Below are 18398 nucleotides of genomic sequence, written 5' to 3' on the forward strand. Positions count from 1 at the left end.
TTTCTTTCTCTCGCTCGCTCTCTCTCTCTCTCTCTCTCTCTCCCTTCCTTCCTTCCTTCCTTCCTTTTTCTTCTTTCTTTTTTCTTTCTTTCTGAGTGTTTCTGTTTCTTAACCAATAGATCCCTATTAAATTTCATCTTGTTAGATTTAACTCATTTGTTAACCTATCAAGATCTTATGTGATTTTCTCTGATAAAGTCTTAAAAATTTCATCAAAGTCTCAGAATTCACACCTTGAAACTATTATTGATCCTTTGGCCCTCTTCTCTAATTAGATGGCTTCTCCCAGAATCTCCTTTTAAAAAGGATGCTCAGGTTAATTTTTTAAAATCAGTTTGCATTCTAGACCTCTCTACTTTCTTCTCCCTATCCACTCCAGTTTCCTTTTATGAGTTGATTCCCCCATTAGAATTTACATTTCCTGAGGGTAGGGGGCTGTCTTTCTTTAAGCTTACATATGTCTTCCTAATAAATGCTTGTTGACTAACTGTTCTCAATATTATTATCTTCCAGTGATTAGCTCTTCTTTTTAGTTTCAAGTGAAATTTGAAAGTATATCATCAATAAGTCCATTCAAACTGCTGATAAAAATGTTAAACAGAACAGGGCCCCAGGACTTTGTACTCTGAGATCCCTCCAAATGGACAAAATTAACATCATATTAATCATCAAAGGGCAGCTAGGGGACACAATGGTTAGAGTGCTTGGCCTAGAGTCAGGAAGTTTCATCTTGTTGAGTTCAAATCTGGCCTCAGACACAGCTGTGTGATCCTGGGCACATCATTTACCCCTTTTACCTCAGTTTTCTCATTTAGAAGGAAATGGCAAGCCACTCTAGTATCTCTGCCAAGCAAACCTCAAATGGAATCATGAAAAGTCAGTCACTTAACTCTGTTTGCCTCAATTCCTCATCAGTAAAATGAGCTGGAGAAGGAAATGGCAAACCAGTCCAGTGCCATTGCCAAGAAAACCAAACCCACATGGGGCCACAAAGAGTTGCATGATATTGGAACAATTGAACAACAACTCTGGATCTCTGGTTGTATATCTAAAGCATAACCTGTTCTGTTTGACCATGAGGTAGAAAATTGGATAGAGTGCTGGATGTGGAATCAGCGAAGACTCGAGGTCAAATACTGCCTCAGATTTGATTTAGCTCTGTGGTCCTGGGCAAGTCACTTAACTAGCTCATTTTTCTCATCAGTAAAATGGGGATAATAGTAGCACCCACCCACCTCCAAGCTTTGTTGTGAGGATAAAGTGAGATATTACATATATATAATTTCTTATAGCTGCTATATAAGTACTATACTTTTAGCTACTAGGTTGATAGCCTTGTCAATAAGAAAATGGAATTAGGCCATTGAAAATAGTTTCTGATAAATCCAAGCTGTCTTGGAGTGGTCATTACTTCCTTTTCTAAATATTCACAAAGGACTCTTATTTTGGCTTCCAGACACCAGTTAGTGTATATATAACTGGGTATAAACCATTAACAGTGGCCTAAACTTCTCTTGGACCCAACTCCAGTTTTACATAGAGAATCATTTGAGTTTCAAATCAATGGCCCTTGTCATTGAGTGGTGGTTTAATGTCAGCCATTATTGTTAATTGTGTGCAAAGACCAAGACCAATGGGTATAGAGTCAAAGGGGCTCTGTCTCTATGAGAGAGGAGACACAGGAATTGGGTCTCAGGCACATAGTATAGACTGGACAGAATAAAATAGATTTCGATTACTTCAGTGATGATGCTTTGAGTCCTTAAAGGGCTTCAAGTCACCTTGCCCAAAGATCAGTTTTAAAAAAACTCCCACTACATCACAAAAATAAGGGGGAGAAGAAAGAGAGAGAAGAGTTCAATTCTCTTCACTAAACATTTTCTCAAACAGGTGAGAGATTCTTGAATTTTTGGAGCATGTTGCTGACAAGATCAAGAACTGAAGAGGACTATTTGTGGATTTGTAACTCTTGGAGGAAAACAGAAAAAGAAGCAGAAAAAACAGAGGCTGGAATTTTCTTTGATTTTAATAATTCACCCTCCCCTGAAGCTGCAGTGAATCTGTTGTAGAAAAGATGATTTGGGGGTTTGTGAAAAAGAACAGAAAAATGAAGGTATGCTGCTCCCTAAGGCTTTAAAGTTAGTGTTTATGGGTCTTCTAACTTCTCTTTTAATCCTTGCACTCCCACCCCCTACCATTTTTTATGACCAAATAGGTTTACTACAATCCTGACTGAAGTAAGCAGTTTCCTCATTTTTCTGCCAAAATGAAGTGGCTATAAAACTTGAAACGATTTAGATGCTGTCACTGCAAGAAAAATTGCATCTTTGTAGGAAAATTAAATGTGAGTTTGAACCTTTAATTGCTTTAATCTTATTCCATAGGCCAACTTCTTCTTCTCCCTCCCCCTTCCCCACTACGCCCTCCCCACAAAGCTTCCTATAGCAGGATCTAGGACATAAAAACTAGGTATATATTTCTGTTTGAAGGTATGATACCTGTGTTTAGGAAAAACCAAAACCGTGGTTTTCAATTCAAACCAACCCCAAACCCACCAAGATATAGTTTCTCTTTATGGAACAATGGTAGTGAGTGCAAGGACTTTACAAAGACAAAAGCTGGAATATTCTTGAGATTAGAAGGTCTAAGAGCTGTCAGATACAGCTTTGTAGAAACATAGCCCATCATTCCAGTAGCCACATTAATAGAAAATAGCTTATGCACACAAGAAGAACAAAGTCTACAGATTCCTTTTACACACAAGTCAAGAGATCCTTTAAGAAATGTGTTCGTGGAAAAAGATATAACACCTTCCATTTAAAAAATATTTCTCTCTCCCCATCCCATCTGTACAAGCATAGTCATTTTGAGAAACTGAATAAAAGAGACAATGGAATTTGAAATAAAAGGAAAAAAAAGCTTTTCTTTAGATATAACTAGCAGGCAGGCCAACTTCATGTGTTATTATATAGACTATGCTACAGCATCCTTTCCTTTGAAAAGCATTTCTGAAAAATGGATCCTTTGATTAATTACACCCTTTGGTCTTTAATTGCTTAATTTTCCCTGTGGCCCTGTAAATGTGCATGCTCTCTCTCTCTCTCTCATCTTTCTGTTTCTCCTTTCTTCTCCCCCTTCCCTCACCCCATCTGTCTCTGTGTCTCTCTCTGTCTCTGTCTCTCTTTTCTTTCTGTCTCTGTCTTTCTGTCTCTCCTCTTTCTGTCTCTGTCTCTCTCTCTGTCTGTCTGTGTCTGTGTCTGCCTCCCCTTCTACATTTGTATTTGTCTCTGTCTCTGTCTCTTCTCTCTCTCTCTCTTTGTCTTTCTGTCTCTCCTCTTTCTGTCTCTGTCTCTCTGTCTGTCTTGTCTGTGTCTGTGCGTCTGTCTCACCTTCTACATTCGTCTCTGTCTCTGTCTCTTCTCTCTCTGTCTCTGTCTTTCTGTCTCTGTCTCTCTGTCTGTCGGTGTCTGTCTGTGTCTGTGTCTGTCTCCCCTTCTACATTTTTATTTGTCTCTGTCTCTGTCTCTTCTCTCTCTCTCTCTCTTTGTCTTTCTGTCTTTCCTCTTTCTGTCTCTGTCTCTCTGTCTGTCTTGTCTGTGTCTGTGCGTCTGTCTCACCTTCTACATTCGTCTCTGTCTCTGTCTCTTCTCTCTCTGTCTCTGTCTTTCTGTCTCTCCTCTTTCTGTCTCTGTCTCTCTGTCTGTCGGTGTCTGTCTGTGTCTGTGTCTGTCTCCCCTTCTACATTTGTATTTGTCTCTGTCTCTTCTCTCTCTCTCTCTCTCTCTCTCTCTCTCTCTCTCTCTCTCTCTCTCTCTTTGTCTTTCTGTCTCTCCTCTTTCTCTCTGTCTCTCTGTCTGTCTGTGTCTGTGCGTCTGTCTCCCCTTCTACATTTGTCTCTGTCTCTGTCTCTTTCCTTTCTTACAATTAAGATCTGCCAAATATTAAAGACTAGCATCACTGTCCAGGAAAACGGGAAAAAGGTTGGGAGGTGTACTACTCTTTGGCTGTTAAGCTAAGATTGCCTCAATAAATTTTTGGTTTAGAATCTTGATGAAAAGGTGAAGGAGATACTTGGTGGGGTGATGGTGGAGCTCATCCAATAAAATCACATTGTATATATTGTGGATCAGTCAGTACCTATCTATTGAGTTTCTGCTATGATCTAAGCATTGCACCATGCTGTATGCCTGTGGCTACTTCCTAGCAGTCAGTACAACCTACAGATCAAGACTGAGTAGTATAAGCATCCGGCTGGCCTGAAATTCTTGGCACTCTAATATTTTCCTCTGTGGCAATATAATGGGACTAGGTGTATTGTTCGTGAATAGAGATCTGTGTTTTTATATTACCTACTGATAATGGGTACTGTGTTTTCTTTTCTAGCTACAGGGGGGAAAGGCTTACATTTTCTACCACACTGTTTTGCAGAGAAAGTCTTGTTCTCTTTGGTCCCTCTGGGTTGCCCTCTGCTGAATGCTTGATCCTCGGCCAGGTTTGCTTTGACATCTCATTTCTATGAGGAGCAGCAGCTAGTTTCTTTGGCAGCCCTTCTTCATCTATCTGCAAGTGAGTTGTAACTGAGCATCTTTTGTACCGAGGACCAGCCAGTAGGGAATTGCTTCCCTTGGTTTTAAGCATCAGAGAAGAAAACTTATATGACCCAAAGTATTGTTAGTTCTCTCTTTCCCTCTGCCTCCCCTGTTTCCCCCACCTCCCCTCACAGCTTTGTGATTCTTGGTTTGTTTTCCTCTCTGACTTTAGATATGCTCCTCTAGCCTTCATCTTTAAGGACTCACTTGGAATTACAGGATTCCCCAGCACCTCCAGGCCTTCCTGCACCCCTTTCTGTTGTAGTAGTTTCTGTGACTTATAAATTTGACAGTTAAAGAATGGCTGTTTTGTTGAGGAAAGAATGAGGGGGCTACTCCTTGAATTATGTTTCTGTTTAGTTTCTTATTGCTAAGGATAATTGCTTAATTAAGCAAAAGTTACTACCTTGACTAATTAGACAGTTATGTATTTAGTGCTTAGTACCATGCTAGGTGCTGAGGAGGGGGTGCCAGCGTATTTCACTGGAGATGCTTAGTGAAGGCTTGCTATGACTGAATGTATGTAATCCCTTCTCACCTTGGCAGGAATTAAGCTAGACAGGAAGGATAGGACCTGTGTTAGGTCCCAGATATTCCCATAACACTCAGAAAGGTGTCATGCACATAAATAGTACTGAATAAATATTTGATGAATGAATAGCAGACTGGAGGAATGACTCATAGACAGCTGGAATTGGAAGAGACTTTAGAGACTGTCTAATCCAATTCCTTCATTTTATACATGGGAATATTCTAAGACTTAGTGAGTTTAAGAGGCATATTGGGTTCAAATTTCGGTTCTGCTACTTACTACCCATGCCACCCTGGGATGCTAAATCACTCTCTCTGTCTCAATTTTCTCATCTAGAAAATGGGCAAAATAATTCTCAAGGCTTCTGCAAGTACTGCATGGAAGAAGTTCTCTATGGGAAAGCCAGGACTACAATCCAGCCTCCTTGATCCCTAGATTTCTCATGCTCTTGGCACCAGTCAACACCAGTTGCCCATATTCTTCTCTACCATTTCAGGAAAAGGGACATAGCTCTTGGATCAGTATAGCTTGGATGTAGCTCTTGGAACAATCCTCTTGGATGGAAGAAATTCAAATTTGCTCTTTAGAGACATGCTATAAACAGACAATAACAATGCACTATGATGTGGTGGAAAGAGCCCTGGATTTGGAGTCAGAGGACCCAGGTTCATGTTCTGACTCTCCTAGGTACCGGTTATGTGGCCTTGAACAATTTAGTCAGTCAGTGAGTAAGCATTTATTCTATGTCTAGTGCATGTACCAAAGACAGAAGTGTGGCCGTTCCTGCCCTCAAGGTGTTAACATTCTCCTGGGAGGTAGAATAATATGTTCACAGATATAAAAATATAGGAAAAATATAAAATAACTAAAAGTGATTTTTAGGAATTACTAATATTGGGGAAGGGGATGAAGAAATAGTCCTTGAGCTGTACTTTTAAGTCACTTGACCTTTCTGAGTCTTGGTTTCCTCATCTGTTACATGAATGAGTCTCCTTCCAGCTCTAAATATATGAACCTGTGCCTCAGTGTCCTTAACTGGAAAATGAGCCAGAGAAGGAAATGGTAAACCACTCCAGTATCTTTGCCAAGAAAACCTCAAATGAGGTCATGAAGAGTTGGATACTACTGAACAACAACAAAAAATTTGTCTTGTATGGACAAAGGCATAGAAACAGGTCTGGCCGGGTGACTTCATTAGGAACACAGTTACAGTGGGTTCCATGATCTTTGCTGTTGTTACCTCAGATGCCCACTTGCCTCTCCTTGATCTACTCTATCAAAGATGGAACTGAGAACAGGACTGGGCTAAAGATGTGCAAGAAAGGAGATGAATCTATCTCTGGTGCAGTCACAAAGTTGATGAGCTTGTATAAAGCAAGTAAGACCAAATGAACTGTTGTTAGTTCCAAATATCCCTCCCTTATGCCCATCCCTTTTATGGTTAAATGGCTGATGGAATTTAATGAATTATCGAATTAATGAAATAAAGTGGTTTGCCTTATTGAGTAAATCAAGAAAATAATGGCTGAGATGCAGTAACTAAGAGTTGGGACCTTCATTCAGGAGGTCAAACATTAGTTGTAAAACCCTACAGCTAGGTGCAGATTGTCAAATCTGGAGTCAGAAAGTCTCATCTTCCTGAGTTCAGATTTGGCCTCAAGATACTTACTAGCTGTATAATCTTGGGTAAATCACTAAATCCTGTCTCCCTCAGTTTCCTCATCTGTAAAATGAGCTGGAGAAGGAAATGGCAAACCATTCTTTGCCAAGAAAACCTCAAATGGAATCAGAAAGAGTTAGACACGACTGAACAACAACAAAAGTGAATTGAACCTCAGTTTCTTCACTTGTAAAGTAGGGATAATAATAGCACCTATCTCAAAGGCTGAGGTAATGTAGGTAGAGTGCTTGGCAAACCTTAAAGTGAGCTATTATTATCATCCTCATCACATTCCTTTGCCAGGAGTGTCCTGGGGAGTCAGGGAGAGAGAAGCTGACATAAAGAGAGAGCTTGGGCTTCACTGCAGGAACTGACTTCGAAATGAGCTGGAGCCTCAGGCCAAGTCTGATTCATGCTGGTGACTCTTCCTCTCTGCTGTGCCCCCTACCTGCTTCCTGCCCTGTCTCCACCCTGGCTTTCTTCCAGTTTGCTTGCTAGCTTGGCACCATCCCTTGCCTTCTTCCCTTGGTCTTTAGGATTAAATTGAATTGTCAGAGCCGGGCATGGCCCAGAGCCACAACCTTCAGCGGTTAAGTCTTGAACAATTCTTCCATAGATCACATCTTCGCTATTCATTCATTTGATAAATATTGTTTTTGAGCACCTACTGTGTGCAAGACACTATCGTAGGTACCATTGTGGGAGGCAGATACCACAGTGAATAAGCTGTAGTCTATAAAAGTGCCTCTCTTTGTTCTCAGTGAATGAATCAGTTTAAGCTGAACATATCCTTGAAATGATTTGCTGGCAAGGTTGGCTAGGATCTGCCATTAAGAAAGCAGCCCCTAGAAGCCTCTATCTGTTCTCTTATATGACAAAGTATCTGATGGATAGGAGTATAGCCAGTTCTGTAGCAGCTAGGCAACTTGAGACACTCACAATATTGAAGAATTCTAAAAGAAAGAAAATGGATCTTTGAGGCTATTTATTTCCAACTTTTACCTGAATAGGATTTCTTTCTACAACATCCCTGACAAGTGTTAATTAATCTTCTTTTTGAGGACTTTCAGAGGTGGAGAACTCACTCTTTCTCATAGCTCGTCTCACTTTTGGACAGCTCTCATTGGTAGAAAGTTTAAAAAACAACTAATATTTAAAATTTTTAAAAAGTTTAAAAGTTAAAAAAATTCTACCGCTCTATAATTTCTACCCATTATTCATACTTCTGATGGATAGGGGTATAGACAGTTTTGTAGCAACTAGACAACTTGGAGCCCAGACAGAATCAGCTTAATTTTCCTAAATGACAGCCCATCAAATACATTACGACTTAACCACATTTCTCTGAAGACTTGTCTTTTTGAAGTCTTCTCTTTCTCACTTCCCTTGACTCTTTTGTCAGGATCCTGAATCCGCTGACCATTCTGGTCACCCTCTCCTGGATGTAGTCCAGATTGAAAGATGTTCTTTCTGCAATGTGGCATCCAGAATTGTGCTCACACCAGTTTGAGGAAATTCTTCAGAGATCTCTGGACTTCAGCTCTATATCTTGGTGTATGTAAGCGAGGCAAATCTACCTTGCTGATTAATAAAGGCCCAGTTATGCCTGCCCTTTGATCCAGCCATACCTTTGTTGGGTTTGTACCCCAAAGAGATCATAAATAAACAGACTTGTAAGAAAATATTTATAGTTGCGCTTTTTGTGGTGGCAAAGAACTGGAAAAGGAGGGTATGCCCTTCAATTGGGGAATGGCTGAACAAACTGTGGTATATGCTGGTGATGGAATACTATTGTGCTAAAAGGAATAATAAACTGGAGGAGTTCCAGGTGAACTGGAGAGACCTCCAGGAACAGATGCAGAGCGAAAGGAGCAGAGCCAGAAGAACACTGTACACAGAGACTGATACACTGTGGTAAAATCGAATGTAATGGACTTCTGTACTAGCAGAAATGCAATGACCCAGGACAATTCTGGGGGATTTATGGTAAAGAACACTACCCACATTCAGAGGAAGGACTGCAGGAGAGGAAACATAGAAGTAAAACAACTGCTTAAACACATGGGCTGAGGCAGACATGATTGGGGATGTAGACTCTAAACTACCACACCAATGCAACTATCAACAATTTGGAAGTAGGTCTTGATCAATGACACATGATAAAACCAGTGGAAATGTGCATCGGCCATGGGTGGGGGGAGAGTGGGGGGTGAAGGGGAAAGTAGGAGCATGAATCATGTAACCATGTTAAAAATGAATTTTAAGGGGCAGCTGGGTAGCTCAGTGGAGTGAGAGTCAGGCCTAGAGACAGGAGGTCCTAGGTTCAAACCCGGCCTCAGCCACTTCCCAGCTGTGTGACCCTGGGCAAGTCACTTGACCCCCATTGCCCACCCTTACCAATCTTCCACCTATGAGACAATACACCGAAGTACAAGGGTTAAAAAAAAAACAAATTTTAATAAATGTTTAAAAAAAATAAAGGCCCAGTTGTTGGGAGTTACTACTTATAGAATCAACTTTTGTAAATCATGTGGATGGGCCCACTGTCTACTGAGTTTTTAGTTTCAGGATGGTTTATTTTTCATTTCAGGAACTTGGGTTTGAACCATGGCAGTGAGCAGCATTGTTCATTTTCTGTTTTGGTTTTGGCTAGGGGTCGGTCTGGTTCCAGTCACAGGAGATGCTAAGAGAACTTGGAACATCACTATTTTCTCACCTCTGCCTGCCAACCAGCTGACAATTTGCTTATTGTACTAAAAAGAAGAATTTTTTTTTCTTGGTATTGCTATGATTCAAAGTCCACTGGAGACAAATCACAGTGTGGGGTTGGATGGCTACTCACAGAATGGTTTTCTTCCTAGTTCCATGCTACCTTCAAAAAATGGACATCATCTGGAAGGAACATCACGTTCTCTTCAACTCCCCCTTAGAAACATTATCATAATCAGAATTCCAGGAAGGCTGGATTCTTTCTACCATGCCCTTGGCCTCTGGTCTTAGGAAGATCTTAATTAAAGTGTTTAACCCTACAGTCAAGAAAGCTCCATTTTTCTTCTTTTTTCCATCATCAAGTCCAGGATCAAGTAAACTTACAAATACTTAGAAGTAAAAGTCACCACCAGGCCAAGGAAAGCTAGGAAATGTCCTAGTTGAAATCTGTAGTTGAAGGTACAGGATATCATATTGGTTTTCCAGGCTTAGGAGGGTGATGAGGGAGTTAAGGTAGGGTTAGGTCTGCTACCACTCTTGCTTCCTTTGGCAAATGAAGTTCTTCTAGTACCACCTCTCCATCATGGTCTGAGGAAAGTGGGAGTCAGGCATTTCTTTTTCCTGAAGGGTGCTGTGACTCCCAAATCTATGATGAGGATGGGAGGCAGGGGAGGTGATGAGAGTAACCCTGAATCTTTAAACCTTCACACTGGGATAAGCTAGGTACTTGGGCTCAGGGGAGATGACAGGGCAAGGATGAGAGTATGAGGTGGTCAACACCGGCTCAACAGACATTTATCCATCTTCTCTCCCCACCACCAACCTATCCCCAATGGGATAGAAGCTCAGGCAGGGGGAGAAAGAGCATAGAGTTGCCCTGAGGGTATTAATTTCTCTCTTGGGCACCAGTTCCACATCACCATCCCTAAATGACAGATAGTTCAAATTTATCAAGTACAATCAGAAGTCCTTGCCTTCTCTCTTCTAAACTTCCTTGTTTCTGTTGAAGGTACCACCTTCCTATCAGTTGCCAGTCAACCTCGATTCTTCTTCTCCCCCACCCTACATATCAAATCAGTTGCCAAATCTTACTCACTTTGCCTCTACGGTATCTGACATCTCTCTCATTCTCTCAGCTCAGTAGCTATCATTCCCTCTCATCACCTCTAGTATAGATAACTGGACTCTTGGCTTCCCGTGTCTCTGTCTCCTTTCCAAGTCCCTATTCATCCCTTGACCAAGATAATTTTCCTAAAGCAATAGTAGGACCACCTTGCCCATTCCTCTGTAACATTCATTGGCTTTCTATTGCCTCTAGGAGAAAATGCAATTGACTCAGTTTGGCATTTAAAAACATCCACAATCTATTTCTAGCCTAACTTGGCAATAATTTACTATTATTGCCCTTTTTGAATTCCTGTGTTAATTAGAAATTTTGTACCTTTAGACTCCATCTCCCAGAATTCTTTCCCCATCCCCAAATTCCTTTTCCCCTTTTCATTTACATGTGTCTTAAATTACTGTTTATATAGTTCTGTAAGCTCCTCCCTCGCTCTCTCTCTTCTACATGAGTGGCTTGGGTGAGCTCCCTCTTGACTCTAGCCTTTTAGTTTCCATTTTTACTTCAAGTTAAATTTAATAAATATTATTAAATATAATTCTTGGAGTAATTTTGGATATTAATTTTTCAATCTATATTCCATATTCCAGGCAAACTAGCCTACTTGCTATTCTCTGAACTTTCCATTTGACCTTCAGCCTCAAAAACATTGTATAGGCTCCAGTACCTGGAATCCATTGACACACCTTACTTCAATCTCTTAAAATTCTGAGCTTCCATCAAGGCTTGATCAATATGCCACCTCTGACAAGAAGCCTCTCCTGATTTCTCTAGTTGTTAGCATTGTCTCTTTCTCTATAAATACACTCCTGTAGACTTACCTGTTTACATGTTTTATTTCCCTGGTAGACCATAAGCATCTTTTTCTTTTTTAAACACTTACCTTCTATCATAGAATCAATACTGTGTATTGGTTCCAGGCAGAAGAGTGGTAAGGGCTAGGCAATGGGAATTAGATGAGTTTTCCAAAATTACACAGCTAGGAAGTATCTGAGGCTAGATTTGAACCTAGGACCTCCCTAGCCTGGCTCTCAATTCATTGAGCCATCTAGCTGCCCCAACCATAAGCTTCTTGAGGGTAGCACTTGTTTTTAATTTTGTCTTAGTGTTTCTAGTACCTATATGCACTAGTTAATAAATAATATATAACAATAAATAGTAATAACAACTTAAATAAAATACAAATAATTTAATAATAAATAACTTAATAAATGCTGGTTGGATTGGATTGAATTGGCAACTACTGGGCTATTTGCAAGGGTGAGCTCCTTTCTCCCTTTTTCCTTATCCTACCCAGGGCCCATACTGGTTTTCTAGGATGTCCCCTTCATCGTCATATGCCTAGTTCCCTACTAAGAGTGACTTTTCTGCCTCTTACCAGAGGTGCAAAAAGGATTTTCCACTCTTAATGTGTTCATGAAAGGCCAAAGACCCCTTGCTATTAGAATGCTCAGAATTTTCTCATTCATTCATTTACTCATTTAATAACTATTTACTGAACATCTACCATATGCATAGCACTCTGGGTATCTGTGAGGTTAGAGTGGCTGACGGAGAATTTTGGTACAACCATGTCATCCTTTCTGGCCAAGGCCCCAGAGACCAACCACATCAGGGGTCATTTGTGAGAGTCACTTAAGTATTTAGAGTTGAAATGTATTTTCCCTTTTTAGTGGGGGTTCTTAGCTTGGGGGTCTAAGTGTAGATATATTTTAGGGAGTCTGAATTTGGATGAGAAAAAGTACATTTTTATTTTCACCAACTTCAACTCCATTTATTTGACATTGCCTCCAATTATTTTTTAAAAACCACATAAGTTTGAGAAGGGATCCAAAGTCTTCATCAAGTGGCAAAGGAATCCATGACTAAAAATGGTAAAGCAAGCCTGCTAAAAGATGTGGGTTGCTGGGTGGCATCCTGGATTTGCAGTCTGAAAGACTTGGGTTCAAATGCTGTCTCAGCTACTTATTGTCAGGGCAACTAGGTTGGCACAATGGATAGATCATGAGGCCTGGAGTTGGGAGGAACTGGGTTCAAATCTGAACTTAGACATTTCCTAGCTGTGTGACCCTGCGCAAGTCACTTAACTCAGTTTGCCTAGTCTTTGCCCTTCTGTCTTAGAATTGCTACTAAGAGAGAAAGGGCTAAAAAAAAAGACAGCTGCATGACCCTGGGGAAACCATTTAAATTCTCATATTCAGTTTCCTCTTCTTGAAAATGAGAGAAGTGGACTCCTAGCTTGCAAGGTCTCTTCCAGCTTTAATTGTATGGGCCTATGATAGTGTGAGATTAGTTTAGAGAGGGTTGGGGTAACTACTCGGGTTTATTTGTCCCAGAGGTAGAAGCTTCCCACTTAGGCTCTCCTTCTTCCCCTGCCTTTATAGGTGTCACCCTGGGGGACATCCTGCATCAGGGCAGTGGGGCTCAGAGAAAGGATGCATTAGTGAGAGGGGGTGGCAAGGGGACAGGAGCAGAGGGAGACAAGTAGGCACAACCCCACAGAAGCAGCAGCAGCAGTCAGCAAACTGCCAGGGGTGTCTGAGAGTGAGGAATCTGGGTCAGAGCTGGGGACTGAGACCCAGCTGGGTAGCAGGACTGTGGGGTTTGGATGGGAGCCTGGAGGGACAAAAATCCTAAACAAAAGAGAACTCAAAGATTCTAGGCAGAGAAAGGACTGGAGGAATTCTCTTTTGTTCAGCAGAGGAGAGGAGGAGGTGGTGGAGAACAAACTGATATCCAAGATCACTTCAAAGATGAGAAAGGGTGGTTTTCTATGGAGAGAGAAAGGAAAGCTAAAATAATCATTCGAGGGGCAACATGAGAGCGTCAGTTCTTCTCATACAGTCATTCCCCCAACACTGTGGAGTATGATCCTTTTTAAATGGAAACCACAGAAAGAAATAGATTCCCAAAGGAAGGTAGCCAATGACAGGAAGGCTCATGGCTGAGAGCATCGATTTGACTCTTACAAGAGGAAAACCCTGAGATACATAATCATGTATCTCATAATCATATTAATATAAATTATATATAAATACATAATATAATAGTATTTGATAATAGGTAACATTTACATAGTACTTTAAAGTTTGCTAAGCATGTTACAAATGTTATCTCATTTAATCCTCATAACAATGTTGAAAGTAAGTTTCTTGTTTTATAGATGAAGAAAATGAAGATGTCAGAGGTTATGTGACTTGACCAAGGGTAGAAAATGTCTGAGGCTGGATTTGAAATCTGTACTCTAGACCAAGAGTTCTGTTTACTGGGCCACCTAGCTGCCTCTATTCAAGGACAGCTCCAAATGTCTTCAAGACACCATTCTTTGAGACTTAAAGTACCCAGGGTCTGGGGGCACATGAGCAGTGTGTGGAAATGCTAACAAGTAGCAAGCAGATGGCATAAACTGTCCAAGTTCAAAGGCAGATGAAGCGAAGGGCCCGTGGCACCCAGTTGCATTTCTGGGCCACTCTGTAACCACGATGTTATTAGGTGGCCACATTTCCCATTAAATCTAATTATATACAGAAGAACTAATTAAAAAATCACAGAAAGATTGGAGTTGGCTGTAGTTGTGAGCCTGGTATGCCTTATAAGATTTTTTTTTTCTTTTTAAGATTCAACTTCAAATTTAATTTCTAAAGAGCAGAGCTCTAAGGAATCTCAATGTTTATAGAACACAAATGTGATGTTAATAAATACAGAGGTTCAGAGTCATAAAAGGGGGCACATTTTATAGTGATTAAATATTAATTTGTACAATTAAAATCAAATAACTAGCTTTGGTCGGACCTGAGGGGTGGTCAAGGTTGGTCAGAGGAGAAGCATTGGGGATAAATGGTAATCAAAAAAGACACTACCTAACACCAGGGCCAGCGCAAGATGGAAATCGTATATTAGAAAAGCCATTAAAAAAAAAAGAATGATGAAAATTGGTTCTGGAAGCAGGAAAGCATCAATGAATTTGTCAGCACAGCTGCAGATCTGGTTAAATGAACCCAACTGGAGAAATAATCCACAAATGGGGCAGAGGGAAGCAGATTATGTAAACCTGAACAGATATAATTTGAATGGCGTCCAAAACGACCCTATTAAGCTGCAAGCATGTTCACTAGGGGAGCATAAGGAAAAGAAATTCCATTTGAAATGAAGGGCTCAAGTGTCTACTTTGTAAGCTGAGTAGTTGCAGCTTCAGAGATGTTCAGGGCAATAGGAAAGGCTATTCAGCTCCAGCTCCCAGAAGTTGGGCTGGTTGGCGGTGCCAAGGTTCTTTGATAGAATTATAAAGCTGTACATCACCAAGGAGTATTGGGACTCGGCAATTATAAGGAGGGGAAAAAAATCCAAACATCCATAAATCAAGACCAGCAACAGATTAAGGATTGAGCCCGGCAAGATTCCACCGGTCTACTATGTAGACAATTAGCCCATCCACAAGATTTAAAGGAGTTGGTTCTGTGAGCAATAACCCACAACTGGGTGTGTCTTTATTAACTGACAAAGCAGACTCTGTTTGCTCTAATATGAATGAATAACTCCAACATAAAATACAAAGCTCTGGAACTGGGCAGACTTCAACTGGGCCAGGCACTCCTGGATGAGCTTAGAAGAATGGTTATTATTGTAACTTAATATTATATTAGATATAATAATATTTATAATATGACATCAAAGGTCTATGATTTCAACAGTGTGGGAATTGGCTGTCTTGAGACTTAATCCATAGAGATAGGGGAAGCAAGGTGGTATAGTGGATAATCACTATCAGGAAGACCTCAACTCAAATCCAGCCTCAAACACAATTTCCTCAACTTTAAAAAGGGGGGTGGGATAATAGCATCTACCTTCAAGGGTTGTTATGATGATTAAAAGAAATAATATATGTAAAGCACTTTAAACAGTGTCTGGCACATTAGTAGGCACTTTTTTAATAATAATAATAATAATAACTGATGCTTCTATAGCACTTGGGGTAACTAGTTGGGGTTCAGTGGATAGAGTGCTGAGCATGGAGTCAGGAAGACTCATCTTTCTGAGTTCAAATCTGACCTTAGACACATGCTAGCTGTGTGACCCTGGACAAGTCAATTAACCCTATTTGCCTCAGTTTCCCCATCTGTAAAATGAATTAGAGACGGAAATGGCAAACCACTGTAGTATCGTTGCCAAGAAAACCTCAAACCAGATCACAAAGAGTCAGATATGACTGAAAATGACTGGTAAAACACTTATGTGTCCAGTGCTATGCTAAGTGCTTTACAATTATTAATTCATTTGATCCTTAAAACATCCCTAAGAGGGGGCAGCTGGGTAGCTCAGTGGATTGAGAGCCAGGCCTAGAGACGGGAGGTCCTAGGTTCAAATCTGGCCTCAGCCACTTCCCAGCTGTGTGACCCTGGGCAAGTCACTTGACCCCCATTGCCTACCCTTACCAATCTTCCACCTATAAGTCAATATACAGAAGTTAAGGGTTTAAAAAAAATTAAAAAAAAAAAAAACATCCCTAAGAGGTAGGTGCTATTATTAATAGAAGTTAAGTGACTTGCCCACGTAACACAGCTAGCAAGAGATAGGAGACAGTCCATGCAAAAGCCACTTCTTTCAGTAGCATCAAGCAGACTTTCTTTGGATTTTTTAATTATTAAAAATTTTTTTAATCTAAAATTTTTTAAAATTAATTACTGTTTTTTTTTTACCAATTTCATGTAATAACAAATTTCTATACAAGTTTTCCTAAGTTATATGACTGGACTTATCTCCCTCCCTCCCTTCCCTTCCCTCTCCTGGAAGCACCCTTTCTTTGAAGGAGTCTCTCTACAAAAGATACACATAATTCATCTAAATACTTCTTTAACGTTTCAATGGATTGATAAGCTCATCTGTGTGGATGTTCCCTCCAGTGGTACAGATTATACCTCATTTGTGTCTGCCCATCCTTTGTGATTCTTGGTCCAGATATTTCCATAAATTTCCAAATATCTAAAAATTAGATAGGTCAAAGATGACTCACCCAATGTGTAGATGTCTTCTAGATCAGTGATTCTCAAAGTGGGCACAACCCCCACCTGGTGGGTGCTGCAGCGATCCAGGGGTGCAGCAATGGCCACACTTTTTTTGTATTATATTCTATTCTGAGTTCAATAAATAGTTTCATAATTTCCAGGGGGCACTAAGTAATTTTTTTTCAGGAAAGGGGACAGTAGGCCAAAAAAGTTTGGGAACCACTGCTCTAAATTATAGGATCACGATTTAGAACTGGAGGGACTTTAGAGGCCAATGAGTCCACTTCCCCAACTTTACAGATGAGGAAACATAGGTGACTGTGAGTAGGGATTATTTCATTCATTATATTTGTATCCCTAACATCTAGCATCCTGCATGGTAGACCCTTAATAAATATTTGTTGATTGATCAGCTTGTGACCCACAGGCCACATAGTGTCTGAGGTAGATTTTAAACCTAGGTCTTCCTTTTGCCAAGTCTAGCACTGTATATACCATACCATTTTATTTCCTTGAAATACCATAAAAGAAATATAAACTTGTTAAAACACAAATAGGCTATAGTGCAGGAGTCAACGTAATTCTGGTGCTCCTTAATCTTCATCCATTCTAGGGCATTTAGATATCAGAGTCCAGTCAGTGTCTTATCAAATATTATTACTCCCTAATATCTTAAAAAGCATATAATGAATGTTTACTGTATTAATGTTGATATATTTGCCATCTTAGGGGTATCTGTCTGCATGGGTGAGATGCTCTCCTAAGATGGGACAAGAGTTTCAGTATAGAAGCTCTCTGAGCTAGAGTGGTCCTCTCTAAATGACAGTCACTTTGGCTCTATTTCTGCCCAAGCCTCTTTTGTTGCCTCAGTTTAACAATAAGCCTCCTTACTCTGCAATGAGTCTGCCCATGGTCTAAGCCAGTGATGGTGAACCTATGGCACAGGTGTCAAAGATGGCATGCAGAGCACTCTGTGGGCATGTGGTTGTCCTCCCCCTGCCCAATTCATTGCTAGAAAGGTAAAGGGACTCAGGGGGAGCTGCTACTCTCCCTTTCTCCACCAAGCCTGATGACATTTTTTTCATATCACTCACCCCTCTGCCTAGCGGCCCAATGGGAACACACAGTGGGTAAGGAGGGAGCCTCACAGGTGGCAGAGCTGGAGGGGAGAGCAGTGCTTGGGCCACTCACCTCCCTCTTTCTACACTCACTGAGGACATTCCTCACTTCACCTGCCCAGCAACCCAATGGGAGCACTTTTCCCTTCCCCTGTGTGGGATGGGGGGGTCAGGGCACACCTGGCATTCGAAGTGGGGGTGGGCACAGCACTCGGTTTGAGGGGTCGGGTGGGGGTGGGATCTGGCATTCTGTCTCTAAAAGGTTCACCATCACTGGTCCAAGCAATGGTCTAAAAACTCTGATTATAGTTCCCTATGTTCCCAGTCTCTCTTCTTTCTAGAATCATCCTTCACTTCCATGTCTTCCAAATTTAACTGGACATTTCTTTGATGTGGCAAACTCCAGCTCACTTTCAAGGAAACACTACCTGTTGAAAAGGGGAAGGTGGAAGCCCTTTTTAAGAGAGGAGCTGTGAGCTTGACATGTTAAGGGATGAGATTTCTTGTCCTTGGATTCCAAACTTGATGCATGGGTTGCAGGGAAAAGCATCCAGGGAGGTTGTAAGTTTCTTGGCTTATGGACCATGGGCTCATGTGGTCTATTTGTGCCAGACCTGTGGTAGCACCTTCCAATCTTGTGTCAGTCTGATCTGTCACAGTTGGACACA

The 18398-nt window shown here is 40.9% G+C and overlaps 1 protein-coding gene across 1 annotated transcript in view; it reads right to left on the minus strand.

Moving 5' to 3' along the window:
• Positions 1–18001, minus strand: part of EDAR (ectodysplasin A receptor) — a 107362-nt gene extending 89361 nt beyond the window's left edge. Inside the window, exons 1-2 of the mRNA XM_044669321.1 lie at positions 17911–18001; positions 13106–13226 (exon numbers count right to left, since the gene is read on the minus strand). Coding sequence (XP_044525256.1) covers positions 13106–13226; positions 17911–18001 — 212 coding nt within the window. The remainder of the gene's footprint in view (positions 1–13105; positions 13227–17910) is intronic.
• Between the last annotated feature and the right edge of the window lie 397 nt (positions 18002–18398).

Source organism: Gracilinanus agilis, chromosome 3 (assembly GCF_016433145.1).
Source record: "Gracilinanus agilis isolate LMUSP501 chromosome 3, AgileGrace, whole genome shotgun sequence".
Lineage (NCBI taxonomy): Eukaryota > Metazoa > Chordata > Mammalia > Didelphimorphia > Didelphidae > Gracilinanus > Gracilinanus agilis.